This window comes from Carcharhinus amblyrhynchos, chromosome 11 (genome assembly GCF_965287045.1).
Source record: "Carcharhinus amblyrhynchos chromosome 11, sCarAmb.v2.hapA, whole genome shotgun sequence".
NCBI lineage: Eukaryota > Metazoa > Chordata > Chondrichthyes > Carcharhiniformes > Carcharhinidae > Carcharhinus > Carcharhinus amblyrhynchos.
Genome location: NC_137334.1, coordinates 79,330,024 through 79,352,398, shown reverse-complemented (window position 1 = coordinate 79,352,398; position 22,375 = coordinate 79,330,024). Strand labels below are relative to the sequence as shown.

Below are 22,375 nucleotides of genomic sequence, written 5' to 3'. Positions count from 1 at the left end.
TCCCTGGATAAAGTGAGTCATGTTAACAGCATTCTAGTCATGAGCTGTGTGCTTGTTCAGTGCTCACTGATGAATAGCCAAAAGAAATTCTGAATGAGTGACTCATTTGAATGATGGATCCCAGCAATCTGATTTACACAACTGTTGATTTATCGGAACTACCTAGGCTTGCACAACCTGTGCACAACCATAAGTGTAGGTATAGCAGAGGAGATAGTCTCACAAAAGACCTGAGGTTGATCTGCATAGCTGCAGATTAAATGAGTAAATAATTGCTACCTTAATTTACATAACATATCAGTAATAAATAAGCAAATGGGTTAATTCATATGAATTGATTAATTCATGTCTCATTGAATGTGATGGGGAGGCACTGGCCTAGTGGTTGTAGTGCTAGACTATTAATCCAGAAACACAGCTAATATTCTAGGGACCCGAATTTGAATCTTGCCGTGGCAGGTGGTAGAATTTGATTTTAGTAAAAAATATCTGGAATTAAGAATCTACTGATGGCCGTGAAATCATTGTCGATTGTTGGAAAAGCCCATCTGGTTCACTAATGTCCTTTAGGGAAGCAAATCTGCTATCCTTACCTGGTTTAGTTGACATGTGACTCCAGATCCACAGCAATGTGGTTGACTCTCAGCTGCCCTCTGAACAAGGGCAACTAGGGATGGGCAAAAAATGCTGGCCAGCCAGGGATGCCCATGTCCCATTAATGAATAAAATAAAAAAAATGAGGCCTGTGGCACAGTGGTAACATCCCTACCATTGGACTTCAAGCTCTGGGTTTGAGTCCAGTGTCAGGCCACTGTAGGAGCGATCGGTGTGGTTTAATGGGCTGATAATCAGCTCAGGGATCCTTCCAGCAGTATTGTCCAAAGCGTTAAAAGCAGTGTGGATATGAAGATACGCTTGGAAAAAATTAATTATGGTACTGAAAGTAAAATTTAATAATTTGAGCAAATACATGTTGTTCCTCTTCTGGTTTTGGTCTATTTTTATTAATTTTGCTCATGTTCTTTTCCAGGTCTGGGAGGAATGAAACCACAGGATGTCATTGAAAGCATGTTAACTGGATTTGGAAATCATTTATCACAAATGAAACCATCAGTTATTAGACGCATTTGCATTGTTGTCTTTGAACGTAAAGTGTATGATATTTTTTCTGATGTCTTCCAACGAAAATCACAACAGGTAGGAGGAGGTTCAGAATTAGCCACAGCATTCTGCAGTGTTATAACGAAACCGGACAGAGGGGCATTTAAAATAAAGTGTGAGAAACGTGCACATTCCGTTCCTGTCCCTTTCTGGCAGGAATTCTTGCCCCCAGCCCAGAGGAATCACTTGGGCCCAATCTGGTACATTTAAGCAAAGCAGAGGAAAACTGATAACTTTATTCCAGGCCGAAACCAGGGATCAAGAACTAGGATCCGAAAAAGCCCCAGCAAGTTTTTCCACACGGCGGGGAAGTCAGAAGTATTTCCCTGAGTCCCACAAGGAAACCTTCGTTCTCTCTGGGCTCTGCTGCCTCTGATGGAGTGTTTACTTCACTTCACATGCCAGAGATAATTCCTGTAGTGTCCTTGCATGGTCTTTGATGGTCTTATTTGTCAGAACGTCAGCAAGTTAATGAGATAGAAGGAAAATGCTGTAGATGCTGGAATTTTAAAAAAAACAAAAAATAGTGAAAAAACTCAGCATGTCTCGCAGCATCTGTGGAGAGAGAAAAAGAGCTAATGTTTCAACTCCCTGTGACTGTTAAAAACAAGTTTATGGGGCCTGACCATTTAAATCAGCTGCTCCTTGATGGGTTTGTGTTTTGTTTCTGCCGTCCAAAAATTAAAATCACGTCTTGTGTAAGTGAAAGTCGTGGAACAGACTGAAGTTTGCTCCCTTGTTCAGAAAAAAAGCACACATGGAAAGAAAGAAAATAATCTTATCATAGAATCCTGACAGTTCAGAAGGAGGCCATTTGGCCCATCAAGTCTGCACTGGCTCTGCGACAGAGCATCACACCCAGGCCCTATCCCCGCAACCCCATGCATTTATCATTGCTAATCCCCCTAACCTGCAAATCTTGGGACACTAAGAGGCAATTTAGCCTTGCCAGTCCATCTAACCTGCGCATCTTTGGACTGTGGGAGGAAACCCACGCAGACACGGGAGAACGTGCAAAATCCACAGTCACCCAAGACGGGAATTGAACCCGGCTCCCTAGCACTGTGAGGCAGCAGTACTAACCACTGTGTCTAATGTTTTTAAAACCCACAATTTTTTTCTTTAGACATGGAGCCCTACAGAAATAAACTTTGGCACAGTAAAAGTGATAGCTGTGCAAGGTGACATAACAGCAGAACAGACTGATGCAATTGTAAACAGCACAACTGTCAACCTTAACCGCAAGAATGGTGAGTGACAATGTTTGGTTCAGGTATCAATTTTTCAACAACAATGGCCTGTATCTTCCTAGTTCCTCACTGTCAAATATAGGGGCTACCCCAATGATGCACTGGGGGATCTCTCTTAAAAGCTCCCGGGTAAGGGTTTATCCGGCAATTGTCCAGAAGGGACTAACTTCCTCTGGACATTTGTGCTGGGCTGGGAACCACCAGACAAAGCCATTACATCATTAAATTTGGACATTGCTGCTATTGTTATGCTAATAGTTACACCAAAAGAGTTAAAAGGAATAAAAATACTTCTAACTACAGCGTAATTATTTTAAACACCCAGACTGAGCCTCACACCGGACACTGCCACATCTGAACTCTACAGGTGCTTCAACAGCCTGTACCCTGTGCAAGAAGCGCCCTGCCCCCTTTGGCATTCCCCAACCACGCAAGATTGTCCAGCCTCCTCCCTCTCCGAATAGACCAGGCCCGACCACCACCAATGACTCACATGTCCCCTCAATGTCAGACATTCCCTCCACCTGAAGTCTGACACACCTCCTAAAGATGTCTGACCCACCTTTGATATCCATCCTACCCCGATGCCTTTACCCACCCATGTCCCATTCCTCCCCCTTTTTGGACTCCCCCACAATGTCTGATTCTCCCACCCCCGATGTCTGGCTCCCTCATGTTTGAGGCCCCTCAATATCGAACTCCCTCCCCAATGTCTGATCCCCCCATGTCCCAAATCTCCTCCCCAATGTCCGACGCCCCCATGTCTGACTCTCCCCCGATGTCCATTTCCCTTGATGCCTGAATCCATGATGTGCAACCCACCTTCATGTTAACTTTTGATGATTCCCCAAGGGAATGTGTTAACTCGGTCTGGGGACAAGTTCCAGGCGCACCAGCACTCTCTTTCCAAGTGAGCTTTACTGCTCGTGATCCCTGACATTGAGTGTTGGCAAGCTGCCTTCACCTGATGTCCACACCTTCATCAGGTGTCACAGCAAAGTGAATGGGAGTGGCAATGCTGTCAAGTTGCCTCCCCCAACTCCCTCTCCTCCCCTCAATTCCCTTGCCTAACCTGAAGTTAAAGTCAGTTAAAAGCAGTGGCCAACAACCAAGCACTGACTTCTTGTCTGCAGGTGACATTTGATCAAGAGGAATTGGAAAGAATGGGAAAAGAAAGGTTCATGGCCTCATTGGAGGTTGAGATTCCATCCCTTGCTCTGGTAAAACAACATGGTGGCCTTCAGTTCCATGGATAAATCTACGGGAATTTACAGTTCTTCAGTACAAAAGTTGCTTTTCAACATCAGTAACTAACTTCTCTACTTTACAGGGGTTTCTGGCGCTATTTTGAAAGCAGCTGGCCAGTCAGTGGTGGATGAATGTAATCAACTGGGTGAGTAACTGTAGAGTATCTTTTTCAATCTTCATGTGCACGCGTGCAAGCTCTGAATGAGATGTGTTTTATAGGAAGGATGATAGGCTCTGAAGAAGAATCACGCAGTCTCAAAGTGTTACGTCTACTTCTCTCTCCACCGATGCTGAGTTTTCCAGCGTTGTCTGTTTTTATTTATCATTATTATTTATTATTAATGGTTTGGATAGTTGTTTATCAGAAGATAAGGTGTACAAAGGTGAAATTACAGTTCCAGCCCAAGAGTTCAGGACAGATAGGAGGTCATTTCAAAATTATTTTTCAATGAATTGCAATCCAAATGAGGTAATTTCATTTAAACAGAGAACACTTTGTTAAATTAAAGGTCTTGATATAATTCAAACATGTAATTGTAATGAAAATCCACAAACTTAATAACAATATCTAAAACTACTCTGAAGTAGGAACAGTAACGGAAACATTTTAAGTGTGAACTTGTTTTTCGATTAATGGATCATTTTCTCCTTGAAATTCTTATGTGGACCAACTCATTTGCTGATGAAATTTAATGTAGGGTAATGAATATGACTTTGCATGTGAAGGAAAAATGGGTAGAATATGGAATCTATCAATGGTGGTGGAGTAGCTAACCCTAACCCCACATATTTACCCTGCCAATTCCCCTGACACAGTAAGAAGTCTACAACACCAGGTTAAAGTCCAACAAGTTTATTTGGTAGCAAATGCCATTAGCTTTTGGAGTGCTGCTCCTTCATCAGGTAATGGGAGTCCTGTTCTCCCACTTACCAGACAAAGGGGCAGTGCTCTGAAAGCTAGTGACGTTTGCTACCAAATAAACCTGTTGGACTTTAACCTGGTGTTGTGAGACTTCTTACTGTGTTTACCCCAGTCCAACGCCGGATCTCCACATCAATTCCTCTGACACTTCGGGACAATTTAGCATGGCTAATCCAACTGACCTGTGCTATTTGGACTGTGGGATGAATCCCACGCAGATAAGGGGAGAACATGCCCACTCTATACAAACAGTCACTCAAGGCCGGAATTGAATCCGGGTCCCTGGCGCTGTGAGGAAGCAGTGCTAACCACTGTGCTGACCATATAAGTCGGAGGAAGTAATGATCAAGATCTCAAGGTTCATTTTGAGTGTCAGAGATCTGAATTATAGTGCCTTGAAAGGAGGCGTGTGACAGATGATCTTAAAGGTGGACGAATGTAAGTTAAGGGAATGGAGATTGTAATTCTGTAACACTACTAAAAATGAATGTGCAAGAATAGGACTAGAAAATGCAGATTTAATCTTGCTGAAATGTAAGTTTGAGATGTCAGAAAACTCATCTGCACCCACACCAGTACAGCGAATAAATAGCCAGATAGAGTAGTAAAGAAACTCTCAAACTATTTAAGAAACAATTTGGGCCAGAATTCTCCTGTCTCACCCACCACGGGAATCATAGTGTTCGGGACAGAAAATTCACCAGATCATTGAAAGGCCCGTTGAGCTCGGAGGGGAATTTCCAGACTTGGGGTGTGTGGGGCCGGAGAATCCCACCTTGGGTGTTGCAATTGAGAGGATTTGAGGTTATGCTGGATGGAATAATTTGATGGTTCAGATGATTTTCCATACTCTAAGTTGTCACCTCCTGAAGTACTGAATAATACATCTTATCAAAAGAAACATCCACTGGTTTTTTCAACTCACAGAGTGAGGTTAACAATGTGTCACCAATGAGTTATTCCATTGATGGCAACGGTAATTTTAACTTAAGCTTCTCTTTTTCCATCATAGGAGTCCAAAGCAGTGAAAGTGTTGTGACGACAAAGGCAGGAAACCTCCGAGTTAAACACATTCTACATCTGGTTGAGTGGACGAAGGCAAAAGATACCAAAGCATCATTTGACAAAGTTTTGGAACAATGTGAAAATTTGAAAATAAGTTCAGTGTCTTTTCCAGCAATTGGAGCAGGTAGGTTTCAATACAAGTGCATTTTGTAGATGAGTGCCTGTAAATAAGCACATATATTATAGAATCATAGAAGTTTACAGCATGGGAACAGGTTGTTCGGTCCAACTTGTTCATGCTGCCCTCCTTTTGCCTCTAAGCTAGTCGCAATTGCCTGCATTTTGCCTATATCCCTCCATACTCATCTTACCCATTGTACCCGCCTCAACTACTACCTCTGACAGCTTGTTCCAGACATTCATCACCCTCTGTGTGAAAAATTGCCCTTCTGGACCCTTTTGTATCTCTTCTCTCTCACCCTAAACCTGTGCCCTCTAGTTTTAGACTCCCCTACCTTTGGGCAAAGATGTTGACTATCTAGTTTATCTATGCCCCTCATTATTTTATAGACCTCTATAGGTATTCAAGGTATGGTCAAGTCACTGTAATGTGAAAGTTCTGCACTCCCATGTCAAAAACACAAGTTTGAATGACAATCTGTGCTGATATTGACACTCAAACCGCTTGCTGATCGTGGGTTTACTCTTCTTAAAACTCCAGAACTTAGAAATTCGTTTGGAAGGTGATCCTTTCTGAAACCTGGGATGGGATTTTCCAGCCCCTCCCAACAGCTGTATCTTCCTGTCCTGCCAAAGGTGATCCCCCTCACCGGTGGTGGGACTAAAAGCTAAACAAAATACCATAGATATTGGCGAGACTGGAAGATCCACTGCCTAAAAGCCCTCCATGGTGGGTGGATGGGGGTGGGTGAGGGAGGGGTGGAAAATTAGAAAACCCCACTCCAAGTTTGATGTTGACAGTTCCCAGGAAATATCAACAAGGAATAGTCTCAGCTTCTATTAAAATTAAAAGCACATTCAAATATTTGAAATAATTGAAGATCTTGTACCAGTTAAGATGTCATAGTGGTCACAGAAATATAAATGGTTCATTTAATGCTTAAAGGAACAAAATCAGGAATGCTTAGATGACAAAGGGTCGAAACGTCAGCTCTTTTCTCTCCTTACAGATGCTGCCAGACCTGCTGAGATTTTCCAACATTTTCTCACGAAGGTCGGTGGTGTTGTGGATGATCTGGAAGGATGGCAAAAGTTGCAGCAGGACATAGATAGGATGCAGGACTGGGCGGAGAAGTGGCAGATGGACTTCAACGCGGATAAATGTGTAGTCGTCCATTTTGGCAGAACCAACGGGATGAACGAGTACACTATCAAGGGCAGAAGTCTGAGTAGTGTTGAGGAGCAGAAAGATCTTGGGGTCCGGGTCCACAGGACTCTTAAATCGGCCTCGCAGGTGGAGGAGGTGGTCAAGAAGGCGTATGGTGTACTGGCCTTCATTAATCGAGGGATTGAGTTTAGGAGTCGGGAGGTAATGCTGGAACTTTATAAGACCCTTGTCAGGCCTCATTTGGAGTATTGTGCGCAGTTCTGGTCGCCTCACTATAGGAAAGATGTAGAAGCTATTGAGAGGGTGCAGAGGAGATTTACAAGGATGTTGCCTGGACTGGGAGGCATGCCTTATGAAGTTAGGTTGAGGGAGCTGGGACTCTTTTCCCTGGAGAGACGAAGGTTGAGAGGCGACCTGATAGAAGTTTACAAAATGTTGAGAGGAATAGATAGGGTGGACTCTCAGAGGCTATTTCCCCGGTTTGAAATGGTCGCTATGAGAGGACACAGATTTAAGGTGCGGGGAGGGAGGTTCAGAAGTGATGTTAGGGGTAAGTTTTTCACTCAGAGGGTGGTGAGTGAATGGAATCGGCTGCCGTCAGTGGTGGTGGAGGCGAACTCGCTGGGGTCTTTTAAAAGACTTCTGGATGAGTATATGGGGTTTAATGAGATTGAGGGTTATAGATAGGTCTGTAGGTTGGTAGGTGATGTGATCGGCGCAACTTGTGGGCCGAAGGGCCTGTTTGTGCTGTAGTGTTCTATGTTCTATGTTCTATGTTCTCTTTTGGTTTCAGATTCCAGCATCCGCAGTAATTTGCTTTTATGCTTAGTGATGGGGTCTGTATGTCACTCCAGCTCCCACAACAATATCTTAATTGCTGCCTGAAGTAGCCTAGCAAGGTCCTAAGTTATATAAAACCGCAATGAATTAGAAAGAATAGCAAAAGAATAAGCAATTCAGTTGTGACCAAGCTAACAGCGAGTTTGGTCATGTCAAAGGCGCACCCAATCCAGCTGACCCTGGACGCTAATATCTCTGGACTTCTGCCAAGGCTGAAGTGTCATACAGGCTAGCTTGAGCCAGTTACACTTACGGAATCGTAACAATCCACTAACACCCCAAACTCCTTCCGTCACTGAACTTGTGTATGTCGTCCAGTCCCGCTAGCTCACCAGTTGTTCTTTTTACTGAAGCAGTAATTGAATATTTGAGAGGCATGTTCAAAATGATGAAAGTTTTGAACAGCTAAGTAGGAAAAAAGCTACTTCTGGTGGAGGATAAGGGCAGAACTTTAAGACCATCACCAAAAGAACAAAGGGAGAGGTTATAAAAGATAAAATAAAAACTCAGAGTGTTTCTCAGACATGGAAATAGTCACAATAACTTTTAAAGGAAAGTGAAATATCAGAAAAATGAGATTATGCTGAGAGATGCTTCAAAGAATTGGCATAGTCATAATGATGTGATCAATCTCCCTCTGTCCATTTAGATTCTAAGATCCAATTCCTTTTCTTTTTTGAAGCTAAGGTAAATGGGAATCCATAATATTAAATTCATTTCTGCCCACTCTTTCAGATTTAAAAACTTTAAAATCTCTGTTTTATTTTACCTTATGCTAGGAAAACAAGGGTAGTTTGGTTGGAGTTTAAAAACAGGGGGGTTATGTTGCAGCTGTAAAAGGTGCTGGTGAGGCCACACCTGCAATACTGTACAGTTTTGGTCTCCTTACTTTAGAAAGGATATACTGGCACTGGAGGGGGTTGGGGGCAGAGGAGATTCACTAAATTGATCCTGGAGTTGAGAGGAGAAACTGAATAGTCTGGGACTATACTCATTGGAATTCAGAAGAATGAGGGGGGATCTTATAAAAACGTGTAAGATTATGAAGGGAATAGATAAGATAGAAGCAGGGAAATTGTTTCCACTGGCAGGTGAAACTAGAACTAGGGGGCATGGCCTCAAAATAAGGGGGAGCAGATTTAGGACTGAGTTGAGGAGGAACTTATTCACACAAAGGGTTGTGAATCTGTGCAATTTCCTGCCCTGTGAAGCAGTTGAGGCTACCTCACTGAATGTTTTTTAAAGGCAAGGATAGATCAATTTTTGAACAGTGATGGAATTAAGGGTTATGGTGAGTGGACGGCTAAGTGGAGCTGAATCCACAAAAAGATCAGCCATGATCTTATTGAATGGTGGAGCAGGCTCAAGGGGCCAGATGGCTGACTCCTGCTCCGAGTCCTTATGTTCTTATTAAGGGATTTACATTTGTATTGGTAAACATTAGAAATGATGTATAGTTTTACATTTGTTTAATGTTTCTGTGCTTGGAAGTTTGATTCATGCTGGTGTTTGTATGTGTGGAGGTGGATTTTAATTCCAAATGTGATTCTGTTGTATTTAGAGAGGGCTATGGGGTTTGATGAATAAATAAGCAGTGATTACATGGGAACTGGAGGCCTTTGTAAAATAAGAAAGCTTTGAAGTTTTGGTTTTGGCTGGATAAATTGCAGTTAAGAACAGGACACTAGGGAATGAATATTTCTCATGTCTGCCAGGAGAAAGACTGGACAGGATGGGTGATGCAAAGAGGCAGGCTTTCCATAGAGCTAGTTATTGTCCAGACAACCAGGAAATTGGGACAGAAATAAATCTTAGTCTTAACATGACCAAGGTTAAGGGAACAGACACTAAGGTATTGTTCATAAGAATTCAAGGAAGAGTAAGTAAAGTGTGCTGAGTTAAAGAAGCAACTGAAGTAACTAGATTTAAAGTGGGACAGCAGACTGCAGAGATAAAGCAAACGTTTGATGCCATATTATTTGAGCCTGGGTTGCTGCACGATTAAAAACAGACTTGCATTTCTATAGCACCTTTCATGACCACAGAACATTCTAAAGTGCTTCCAACCAATGGAGTATTTTAAAAATGTAGTCACTTTTATAATATGGAAACGATGACAGCCAATTTGCACCTAGAAATTTCCTCAAACACAATGCAATAATGACCAGCTTATCTTTATGATGTTGAGCAAGGGTTATATATTGGCCAAAACACGCGATAACTGTCCTAATCTTCTTCAAAAAAGAACCATTGGATAATTTCTGTTCTGCTGAGAGGACAGACAGACCCTTAGTTTAATGTCCCATCTGAACAATAGTGCTTGACAACACAGCATTCCCTTAGTAACTCTGCAACGTTTGAATCCAGATCCTTCTGACAAAGGTGCAAGTGCAACCAGCCGTTCCTTCAGCACCTCCATAATCCATTAGCGTGCTGTCACTCATCCTTTAGGCTTCCATATGGCCACCTGATATAAGTTCTGCAAGTTAGCTACTGCCTGTGGAAGTGTACCCTAAGGATATTCATAGCTTACATTAAAGCACGATGGCACAGTGGTTAGCACTGCTGCCTCACAGCACCAGGGACCTGGGTTTGATTCCCAGCTTGGGTGACTGCCTGTGCGGAGTTTGCACGTTCTCCCCACGTCTGCATGATTCCCCCAAGTGCTCTGGTATCCCCCCACAGTCCGACAGTCCGTGCTGGTTAGGCGCATTGACCATACTAAATTCTCCCTCAGTGTACCTGAACAGACGCCAGAATGTGGCGACTAGGGGATTTTACAGTGACTTCATTGTAGTGTTAAGGTAAGTCTACTTGTGATACTAATAAATAAACTTAAAACTTAAACTTGTTTTTGTTGAACATGTTCACGACACTAACTGCAAATCTCCTGTTTTTTTAGGGCATGCAGAAATGAATCCTGTTAATGTTGCCAATGCGCTGCTGGATGCAATAAGTGATTACGCGTCAGTCCTTGTTCAACCTTCACTCTCATTGATAAGGATTGTTTTGCTTGAGCCACGGTTGATGGGTCCATTTTGTCAATGTATGAAGCAGCGTTTCAGAACTTCACAGCCTGCGGGTGAGAAACTATTTCAGCATGGGAAGGCACTGGCCTAGTGGTATTATCGCTAAACAATTAATCCAGAAATTCAGCTAGTGTTTTGGGGACCCAGGTTCGAATCTCACCAAGGCAGAGGGTGGAATTTGAATTTAATAACAAATAGCTGGAATTAAGAATATACTGATGACTATAAAACTCCAATGTCAATAGTCGTAAAAACCGATCTGGTTCGCTATTGTCCTTTAGGGATGGAAATCTGCCATCCTTACATGTGACTCCAGACCCACAGCGATACGGTTAACTCTCAATTGCCCTCTGAAATGGCCTAGCAAGCCACTCAGTTCAGGGGCAACAAGGGATGGACAATAAAAGCTGGCCAACCCATGAATGAATAAAAAAAAAGATACTCCTGCAAGTATCACCCACAATCATGAAACCCAGTTCAGTAATTAGTCTTACTGTGTACTGTTAGCATCAGGCTGTTAGAAGTCAACTTTATCCGCTCAGAAAAACAATCATGGGACCAGTGTAACATTCTCTTTTCCTATATTAATCAATCCTGTCACAACAACAATCAGAACAACTTGGATTTATACAACTCCTTTAACGTAGTAAAATGTCTCAATATGTTTCAAAAGAGCGCTGTCCAGAGAGAAAAAAAAATTAGACAAAGCCAAAATGATATCTAGGGCAGATATCATCTTGGCAAAAGCTAGGTAAAGAAGTATGTTTTAAGGAAAGGAGAGAAGAGAGATGGAGAGATCAAGGGAAAAATTGTACATTTTAGGGACCAGGCAACTGAAGGCACAACCACTGATGGTGGAATCATTAAAATATCAGGATGTTCAAGAGGCCAGAGTTGGAGAAGTGTGGATATCTTGGAGGGCTGGGGAAAATTCCAGAAATGGGCTGAGGCGAGGCCTTGGAGCTATTTGAATACAAGGTTGTGAATTTTAGAACCAAGGCATTACAAAGTTAACAGCTATTGTAGGTCAGAGGTGAATGGGATTTGGAGCAAGTTAGCACACTACAGCAGAGTTACATAGAAACTGGAAGCAAGAGTATGTAATTCAGCCCTTTGAGCCTAACCTGCCATTCATTTTGATCATGGCTGATCATCAAATTCAATATCCTGATCTCACCACCCCCCCACCCCCTTCCTCCCATATCTCTTGATCCCTAAAGCCCAAAAGCTATATCTAGTTTCTTTTTGAAATCAGACATTTTGGTCTTAACTGCTTTCTGTGGTCATGAATTCCACACATTCACCACCCTCTGGGTGAAGAAATTTCTTCTCACTTCAGTTCTAAAAAGGTTTGCTGCTTATCCTCAAACTATGACCCCTAGTTCTTGACTCTCCCACCATTGGGAACATTCTTTCTGAATCGACCCTGTCTAACACTGTTGGAATTTTATAAGTTTCTATGAGAACTCACTCTTCTAAACTCCAGTAAATATAATCCTAACTGACTTAACCTCTTCTCATATGACAGACCTGCCATCCCAGGGGTCAGCCTGGTAAACCTTTGCTGTACTCCCTCTAAAGCAAGGACATCCTTCCTCAGATAAGGACACCAAAACTGCACACAATACTCCAGGTGTGACCTTACCAACACCTTTACAATTGCAGCAAAACATCTCTATGCCTATACTCAAATCCTTTTGCTATGAAAGCCAACATACCATTTGCTGTCTTTACCGCCTGTTGTAACTATGCACTTACTTTCAGTGCAAGGTCTTGCTGAGTATCCACCTCTCTTAATTTACACCCAATAAAGTAATAATCAACCTTCCTTTTACTGCTACCAAAATGGATAACCTCACATTTATCCACATTATACTGCATCTGCCATGTGTATGCCCACACACTCAGACTATTAAAATTACGCTGAAGCATCTCTAAATCCTCCTCACAGCTCATCATCCCACCAACTTTGTATCATCTGAAAATTTGGAGATAATACATTTAGTTCCCTCTTCCAAATCATGAATATATAATGTGAACAGTTGGGATCCTAGCACAGATCCCTACAGAATCCCACTAGTCACAGAGTGCCAATCAGAAAAAGACCCATTTATGCCAACTCTTTGCTTCCTATCTGCTGACCAGCTTTCTATCTATCTCAGATATTACCTGCAAGCCCACGTGCTTTAATTTTATCTAGTAGTCCATTATGTGAGACCTTGTTAAAAGCCTTCTGAAAGTCTAAATAAATCACATCCACTTTATCTCCATGGTCAACTCTACTAGTTACATCCTCAAAGAATTTTAGTAAATTCGTCAAGCATGATTTCCCCTTTGTAAATCAATGCTGACTTTGTCTGATTATACCAATACCTTCCAAATGCTGAGTTATGAAATCCTTGATAATGGATTCCAGCATCTTCCCTGGTACCGACGTTAGGCTCATTGGTCTTTTGTTCCCTGTTTTCTCTCTACCTCCCTTTTTGAATAGCGGGTTTACATTAGCTACCCTCCAATCTGTGGGAACCAGTCCAGAGTCCAAAGAATTTTGGAAAATAACCACCAATCGATCTACTATTTCCAGCGCCACTTCCTCAAGTACTCTGGGATGAAGATTATCAGGACCTGGAGATTTACCCACCTTCAATCCCATCAATTTCCCCAAAACCATTTCTCTGCTAATGCTGATTTCCTTCAGTTCCTTACTAAAACTTGTTTCTGGAGTTTTGGTTGACTATGAGTTTATGGAGGGTAGAAATGGGAGGCCAACCATGGGTACTTTGGATTTATCTGGAGGTAACAGATTCAAGGATGAGTGTTCTGCAGCAGATGAGCTGAGGCAGGGTAGATTCAGGTGATATTACTGGGGCAGAATTAGACAGTCTTAGTAAAGGCTTGGTTATGTACCCAGTAGCTCCTCTTGGAGTCAAGTATGGCACCAAGATTGCAAACGGTCTGGTTCAACCTCATAAGAACTGAATAAATTTAGGAACTTAAGCTTCTAACCTATGTCAAGTCCAAAGAGCATATTATTTTTTCTCCTTTCTAAAATATATAGGATGATCTTAGGGTTTTGTAGGCACATCGTAAAACATCTGCTATTAATATTTTGATGCTGCAGCTAAATTCTTGGGTGGGATTCTCTGGCTGTGCATACCCCAAGACTAGAAGTTCCTACCCCGGCTCAACAGACCTTTAAATGGTCCACCAAATTTTCTGTCTCACTCGCTACAATCCCTGCAGAGGGCATGACAGGAGAATTTCCATCTGTGTTTGGTATATTCTGGAAGTGAAACCATTTAAATTGTGAATCCTTCTGCAGGCATTTATTTGCGACATTGTTGAGCCCTGCATTTCCAATTCCATCTGATTTAGAGACGGGTGGGATTGCCTTTCGGAGATTAGAACAACAATTCAGCTTACTTACTTTGGCAGTCTGACACTCCAAAGATTCCTCATTTTAATGACTCACATTTTGTGCTTCTTGCTATAATTCCAGCATAAATTCCTTTCCCCACACTTCTAAATGTTAGCAGGACGTCTGTTAATGATATAAGCACATTATATCAATTTTATTTTTCAGCACAGATAACTTTTTCAGCGAAGCCTGTTCCAGCTGTCAAACCTACACCTGCTGCCAAACGTACTCTTGTCTTCAAACCCGTTCCTGCCACCAAACCCGTTCCAGCCACCAAACCCGTTCCTGCTGTCAAAACTGTCCCGACAGTTTATCCAATAATTCTGAGTGCAGCAAAGTATTTGAATGCCATGGTTGTGGTGTATGGCATAACAAAAAATGACATTATGAAAGCTCAGAAACATGTTGAAGATCTAATTAAAGAAAAATGCCAAAGCAAAACAATAAGCAATAAATATGTAGCCTGTTTCTCAAACGACGAAAGACGACAAATCACAGATCTCTGTGAAAGCCATCAGTTGAGAGTTGAAATTCAGCAAACAAAACTAACAATAGTTGGACACCATGCCGATATTCTGGAATCCTTTATGAAAGTGAATGCCATGCTGCAGGTTGTCAAAGGAAGAGAGGATAGGAAGCAGGAAGAGATTCAGGTGAAGAGGTATGTTCAGTGGGAGTTTGTGGACAATGGAGCAGTTCACCCTTATGACCAGTCCTTAAACTGCGACCTTGAGAAAGCTTACAAGGATAAAATGAAAAGCTTAGCATGTGTGAAAAATGGGATAAAATGCACCATTGACTTCGACAAGATGCAAGAAAATGATTCTCAAGGAAATGTAATTGATGTTAAGAGAAGACTTCTTGAAGGAGGTATGTCAAAACAAACAGTTGTCTTTATAAAATAATTACTTGGGGAATCTAATGTACACATCAAGCTAAAACTTCATAGATTACTTCAGGTTATTTTTGATTTTCATTTTGAATAACAGCTTGCTCCTCTTTTTGAGGGAGATTGAACTTAGAAGCCTAGAAGCCCAGGTTTAGTTACTTCGCAGCTGGAATTCCCCAAAGATGGCCTTTCCACATTCCGTGAACAGGGTTAGTTTCTTAAAAGAGCAAGAATTAATTTAGTGTATCAGACCTAATCTCTGTCAAGTGATCCTAGATAGAAAGTAATGGCATGTTGAACTTTAGGTAAGTAGCACGTCAGGTATGTGTACAATGCTGACATACTGTAAATTGACTTACTCATAAAGAATAATCATCAGGGAAGGTGTTGGGGAGCTGCCTGAACTGTGGAACTGTACTCTGCATGGGCCAATGGCCCGGATTTTCACCCATACAGGATAACTCGGTATCCCTTTAAAAATGGCAGATTGGACCTGATTCCATACACCATTCCAGGGAGTTCTGACCTACAACAAGGCCTTTAAAGGTTGTGGGCTGGTTTAGGTCAAAACCTTGAACCTTACACTCCTGACTGGCTGACTCCATTGCAGAGATAGGATTATCCTCGTCCAAGATTAAGAGGTTTCAAGTGCTCGCGGTTTCTGCTATTGAAACTTTAATGGGTCTGGCCGTTTTTTGTTAATAAAATGGAAAATTATCAATGAGTGGCTGTTTTTTTCATGCTTTTTAATAAATGTTGCTGTCACTATGGGGTTCATTGTGGGTAGTAGATAAGTGGGAATTACTTGGCACTAATGCTGATTGAAGAAATAGTTGGATGATATGATGGTAAATTCTGAAGGTAAATGAGTTAAGATTTTCTTCACTCAAATTTACTGTGCCTTTAGGATGGTTCGGATCAAGACCGTAGGCATGAGATTTGTGTACAGATGGTGAAAGTATAGTGATGCTGCAATGTTATAATCATAAAAATAAATACTATAGACTGGAACGTTAGGCTGATATTTAGGTGATTTTGCTCAATTTTCAGTAGCCAAAAGGGAACCTAAAAGTATTTTCTTCGTGAAAGCTTACTCCTTAAAAGCTTAAGAAATGCCCCAACTGTTTCCATAGGTCACTGAAAGTGGCAGTGCAGGTGGAGAAGATAGTCAAGAAGGCATTTGGCATGTTTGCCTTCATCGGCCGGAGCACTGAGTTGAAAAATTTGCAAGTCATGTTGCAGCTATATAGAACCTTAGTTAGGCCGCATTTGGAATGTAGTGTTAAATTCCGGTCACCACACTACCAGAAGGATGTGGAGGCTTTGGAGAGGGTACAGAAAAGATTTACCAAGGTGTTGCCTGGTATGGAGGGCATTAGCTATGAGGAGAGGTGGGTGAAACTGGATTTGTTCTCACTGGAACAACGGAGGTTGAGGGGAGACCTGATAGAAGTCTACAAGATTATGAGGGGCATGGACACAGTGGATAGTCAGAAGTTTTTTTCCAGGGTGGAACAGTCAATTACTAGGGGGCATAAGTTTGAGATGCAAGGGGCAAGGTTTAAAAGAGATGTACAAGGTAAGTGTTTTACACAGAGGGTGGTGGGTGCCGGAACTCAGTGCCAGAAGGTGGTAGTGGAAGCAGATATGATAGTGAGTTTTAAGGGGCGTTTTAATAAATACATGAATATGGTGGGAATGGAGGAATATGGTCCCTGGATGGTAAGGGGTTTTAGTTCAGTCGGGCAGCATGGTCAGTGCAGGCTTGGAAGGCTGAAGGGACTGTTCCTGTGCTGTAATTTTCTTTGTTCTTTGTCCTTCATTTCCATCCTCAGTGAGTTGAACTGAGCAGGAAACAGTTGCCTTTACAGCATTGTTTTAATTTAATATTTGATGACAAGACTGACACAGGGATTTGCAAAGGTTTACAAAGGCAAAGTGCAACTTTGACATTAATTTTTGGAACTGCGTCCTCATCTATTTAATGTTACAGCCATAGCTGAACTTCCAACAACTTGGAGCAACATGAAAAATGAGGAGATTTTAATTGTTCCTCTTCAATCAAGCACAACAGAATATAAAGGGGTAGCAGAGACATTCAAGAATTCTTGTCACCCAATTACTGTTGACATTGTCAAGGTATGCATTTTCAATATAGTCTGTTTTCATACATTATTGCTTCTTACTCAACTTCATTCTGTAAAGCATTAAAAATTCTATGAAACATTAGTTACCTGAGGTTGAACATTAAAAATAAAAAGTATGTATTTAGATAAAGTCGGCATAGTCCCAGGTGACCATAGGCTGCTCTCCCCTTTGAGCGGCGGGGGGAGGAGCTGATTGGTGGTGGTTTAATCTGAGGATTACCACACCTTGAACATGGGTCAAGGATGAGAAGGCAGGGCCTTCATGAAGGTGTGGGAATCGAAGGTACAGACCTTCACAAAGGTACCTCAGCTTGTATGGGAATCGAATTTGAGCTGTTGGCATCCCTCTGTATCACAAAACAGCCATTCAGTCAACTGAGCTATGTTGACTCCAAGATTTATGGAATAGGTGCAAGTGGTTTGATATTCGTTCATACTTCTACCTATAGAGTTCAGGAATGAATCCCAGTGGAAGCCAGTTCTATTCCATTGTCAAATTCCATTCTGACTGGTCGATTCAAGCTCCATTCAATATTGCAGGCCTAAAATGTTTGTTTTTGTAATGTTCAGTGAGCTTCAGTATTTTGTTACATAATGTTCGGTACAGTTGTTCATCTGTTTATTTTTACTTTCAAATCTAATAGCGTGTAAATTTCTCATCCAGATCGATAGGATTCAGAATTGTAAGCTTTGGCAAAGTTATTCTGTCAACAAAGAAGCTGCAGAAAGAAAGAATCCTGGGCTAAATGTGGAGCAGATCCTTTATCACGGGACGACAAAGGAAATAGCTGACAAAGTGAACAAAACAGGCTTCAACCGAAGCTTTTGCGGGAGAAATGGTAAGAACCTGAGAAAATACAGACACCAAAATTCTGCTGGAATATTCAGGCAGCAAACAAACAGTCTGACAAAGAAAAGCAGCGTATAATGTTTGAAGTGATTAATTGAAAAGAAGGAACTTAGCAGCTGCCTTTTCTATGTTCTTATTAGTAATTTGTCAGGTGGCAAATTTAGAGGCCAAGGGGACTTAAACCACCTATGGTTATCTGTTGGCACAGGAATATGTTATACAGCAGACATTGGAGATAATCCAGAACTTTCAAATGGATGATTCCAGCTAATTGGAAGCTGTAGGAATGAGGGGAGACTTGAGAGATTCTTGGGAATCTGCAAATCACTGCCTGAAGGAATGGTAGATGAGCACTTGAAACGCCATAGCATGGCGTTTGGCAATGGACCAAGTGCTGGAAAATTGGATTAGAATAGATAGGTACTTGATGGCTATGCAGATCCAATGGGCTGAAGGATCTTTTCCCGTGTTGTAAGTAGCTATGATTATGGGAGCGATCTTACCGGCCGTTCACACCAGCGAAGTGAAGTCAGACAATTTGGTGTCCATCCAAATCTCCGATTAGTGCAGCATGATGGGTCATTCCCACTGGTATGGATGGACATAACATTCTGGCCTATGTTTCTAGAGATGTTGGAATTATTTCCACTGGAGCAGAGAGAGATGAGGAAATTCATTTGAGACTTTTTAAAAAATTCTCAAGGGTTTTGATCGGGTGAATAAGTCTAGATGGAAAGTCAGCATGAAAGGCTTTACAAGAGGGAGTGATTAAGGCAAATTGCATCTATTATGGTACATGAGGCCATCTTTGAATAAGAAAAAGTCAATCTTGTTGTAGGCAGAGATTGAGAATGTGCATCTGCTAGTGCACAGAGTGCAGCGTGGATCTCAGTTTGCAGAGAGTGACTTAGTTCACCAAATCTGGAGATACCTCTGATCTGTGATCAAGGGTGGATCTGAAAGAAGAAGGAAGTATTTCAGTTGGAATCCATGTGGGATAAGTCAGAGCCAGATCAAATACAAGAAGCAAAGCAATGGAAATGAATGAGAAAGAAGTGACAAAGAGAAAACATGTCAGAGAAATGCGCAGATTTTTTTTCCAAGGTGGGCATTGCTGTAAGAGGAATGGCTTGGGAATTAAACATTGATATAAGTGCAATGCCAGAAATCTGAAATAAAGGCCTGGATTTTCCAGCCTCCCTGCAGCAGGTTTTCCCAGTCAGCCGTTGATTACGGCCTTCTGAAATGACAGAGTAAGACACTCAGTTCAAGGGCAACAAGGAATGGGCAACAAATGCTGGCTTTGCCAGTGATGCCCCACATCCTATCAAAAAATGCAAAAAAACCCTCTTGCCTTGTATTTTCAAGTTGCAGTTTTTCAATTTATCATGGTCCTCTGTCTTTTTACATATTTTCTTAAGAAATGCAACAATCCAGATTGTCAACCTAAGCATTTATCTAGTAACATACCTTTCATACTTCTTAGCCACTTCCTATGGAAAAGGAACTTACTTTGCCCTGAACGCCTCCTATTCATGCAACAAGACATACTCCAACCCTGATTCTACTGGATGCCAATACATTTATCAAGCACGAGTGATTACTGGGAGGAAATGCAAAGGACATCAAGGTATGCTGGAACCAACACCAGTAAATGCACAAAATGACCCAACAGACCTTTGCGACTGCGCGGTGAACCATTTAAATAACCCCACTATTTTTGTTGTTTTTTGTGATGCTGGAGCATATCCAGAGTACTTAATAACCTTCAAATTAAGGACAGGATGAGTCTGAAGCAACCTGTCCAGTGACGATGATGCCACTGCAATGTGTTAGAATGGCGGGATTCACCGGTCCTGCTGTGATGAACGGAGTTTCAGCTGAGCTCCAAATTCTCCATTCTCGCTGGCAGCGGTGGTGGGGTGAATGGGATCAGAGAATCCCGGCTATTGTAAGAGAGAAGAAAGACACCAACGTGAAGAGTTCATCTAGTTAAGTTTCCATAATGATCGTTTTTTTAGGATATAAACTATTTTAGAACATATTTCAAATATTACAGTTGAAATGGTTTTGCAGGATGACCAAATTGCTTTACTGTTAAATTGACTTTTTGTGCTTTTCCATATTATAAACCAAATATTCTGAAGTGCGATCAGTGGGGAATGAAATCTCTCTGAGAAAGTTGTCAAATATCACTGTCAATGGTTTTGTTCATATAAGTTTAATTTAATAAAACACAGATTCCACGTACTGTTTTACCTGTCTTTGTTGCATTGTTTCCTCATTGTTCCATGGGGTGAGCTGTTGTAGTCCTCAAATGAAAACCATTGAGTTGATGTGAACTTTCACATTTGACCCTATTGGTGTTCCTGTTGAAAACTATCTTTGAAATGGTTATACCTTGTTGAGTGAGGTGTAACATTTTTTTAACGGTATACTAAATCACAATTACTGTTAAAATGCTCAGAATTGAAAAACTAATTTTATATTTGTAGAAGATCAAATTCTTCATTATAGAATCATAGAATTCTTACAATACACAAGGAGGCCATTTGGCCCATCAAGCCTGCACTGACCACAACCTCACCCAGGCCCTATCCCCACGTATTTACCTTCTTAGTTCCCCATGACACTAAGGGGCAATTTAGCATGGCCAATCAACCTAACCTGCACAACTTTGAAGTGTGGGAGGAAACCGGAGCATCTGGAGGAAACCCACACAGACACACAAAAAAGGTGCAAAAGCCTCACAGTCATCCAAAGCTGGAATTGAACCTGGGCCCCTGGTGCTGTGAGGCAGCAGTGCTAACCACTGTACCATTGTACTGTCCTTTAACATGGATTTTTGGAATGATGTGCTGAATGTCTTTCAGTTTCTAAAAATAGCAAACTCCTTTTAGATTTTTGTTTATGACGTTTCAGTTTCCAGCTTATTCCATGTGTATGTCCCAATCTTTATGTCACTGTCTATTAAATTGCACAAAGTGGACCATAAAATCTTGGTACTTCCTGGTTTGCTGTTAATAAGAATTCTCCAATGCACTGGTTGCTTACCATGCTGGATGGCTCTCACTGTTGCTGGTTGCCAGACATCCTCTGTAACTGACACAACAGCTAAACTAACATTGGAAAAGATGAAAACCACGCCAAAAAGATCACGAGATCTTTCTTCACAATAGACATCAAAAAGGATCACTTTATTGCCGACTGCAAAATCTATGATAGTTTCCACAACACAGAAGCTCACACACTTTGCAGAATTTGTACCATCAAATATTCAATATATCTCCCAACGGCAAATCCAACCCACATTGCAAACAGTGTTCAACATAAATTAAGCTACGTTTTTCTTAACTGAAATGTTAAAGTGACTTGCTCTGCCCTATAGTGAGCACTTCACTGATCCCTTACATCAGAGGGCCTGATTATCTGATTATTTTATCTCATGTGCTATACTTTTCCATTGTTACTGGTGTAGTTAGGTTGCTGAATTTCATCATTGTATTGGGGATTGGTATCAAAATAAGAACAATTCTGTTTCCAAAATGGAGAATGTGGACTTGAGAATCTGGTCCAGTCCAATTGAACATGCACAAAATGAGCTTGTAAGGGTACACTTGGTTCATTTTCTGCTGAGCAGTGGTTTATGGGGGTGAGCAGGCTCTGGACAGCAAGTGGACACGCAATATAAATACAGGGCTCAATAAATTCACTGCATTGGGGATTACTTCCAACAAAAACAAGACAGCATATTATTAATGCGAACATCAGCTTCAAAAAACAAAACCCACAGGCTGAACTTCCTTCATCAACTTCAACTGTAAGGACTGAAGAACACCAAGGAAGTGAAGGTGTGAATAAAAAATGTGAAGCCACCATTAATCCTGAAACATGAAAAACTGGCATTCCAGTTTTATTTGTATGCATAAGCGTACATCTCCACTTACAGTGGAGGAATACCTCGACTTGACCTCAGTGTGCAACTTGTGCGTAAGTATTGTCCAAGGAATCTTGAAAGTCTTGCAAATTGCTGAGACGTTGGGCAGGATTTTCCTGTCCCACCCACCACAGGAATCACGTGTGTGGGACGTGGACCTCAGCCGAGATTTTCCGACCTTGGGGCGAGTGTGGCCGGAAAATCTCACCCGTCGTTTGCAAGGCATGAAATATATCTATAGGACAAGCAATATTGGTTTGTGGAGCAAAATGTGGAACTGTTTAGCAGTGAGGTAGTGACAACATCTATACCTACCACTAATAAATAGCTT

The 22,375-nt window shown here is 41.6% G+C and overlaps 1 protein-coding gene across 1 annotated transcript in view; it reads left to right on the top strand.

The window, feature by feature from the left end:
- Positions 1-20,337, top strand: part of LOC145350280 (protein mono-ADP-ribosyltransferase PARP14-like) — a 44,199-nt gene extending 23,862 nt beyond the window's left edge. The window contains exons 12-20 of the mRNA XM_080199409.1: positions 1,031-1,197; positions 2,288-2,411; positions 3,742-3,804; positions 5,594-5,770; positions 10,677-10,856; positions 14,387-15,091; positions 17,104-17,249; positions 17,922-18,096; positions 19,594-20,337. Coding sequence (XP_080055535.1) covers positions 1,031-1,197; positions 2,288-2,411; positions 3,742-3,804; positions 5,594-5,770; positions 10,677-10,856; positions 14,387-15,091; positions 17,104-17,249; positions 17,922-18,096; positions 19,594-19,895 — 2,039 coding nt within the window. The 3' untranslated portion in view covers positions 19,896-20,337. The remainder of the gene's footprint in view (positions 1-1,030; positions 1,198-2,287; positions 2,412-3,741; positions 3,805-5,593; positions 5,771-10,676; positions 10,857-14,386; positions 15,092-17,103; positions 17,250-17,921; positions 18,097-19,593) is intronic.
- Positions 20,338-22,375: the final 2,038 nt, after the last annotated feature.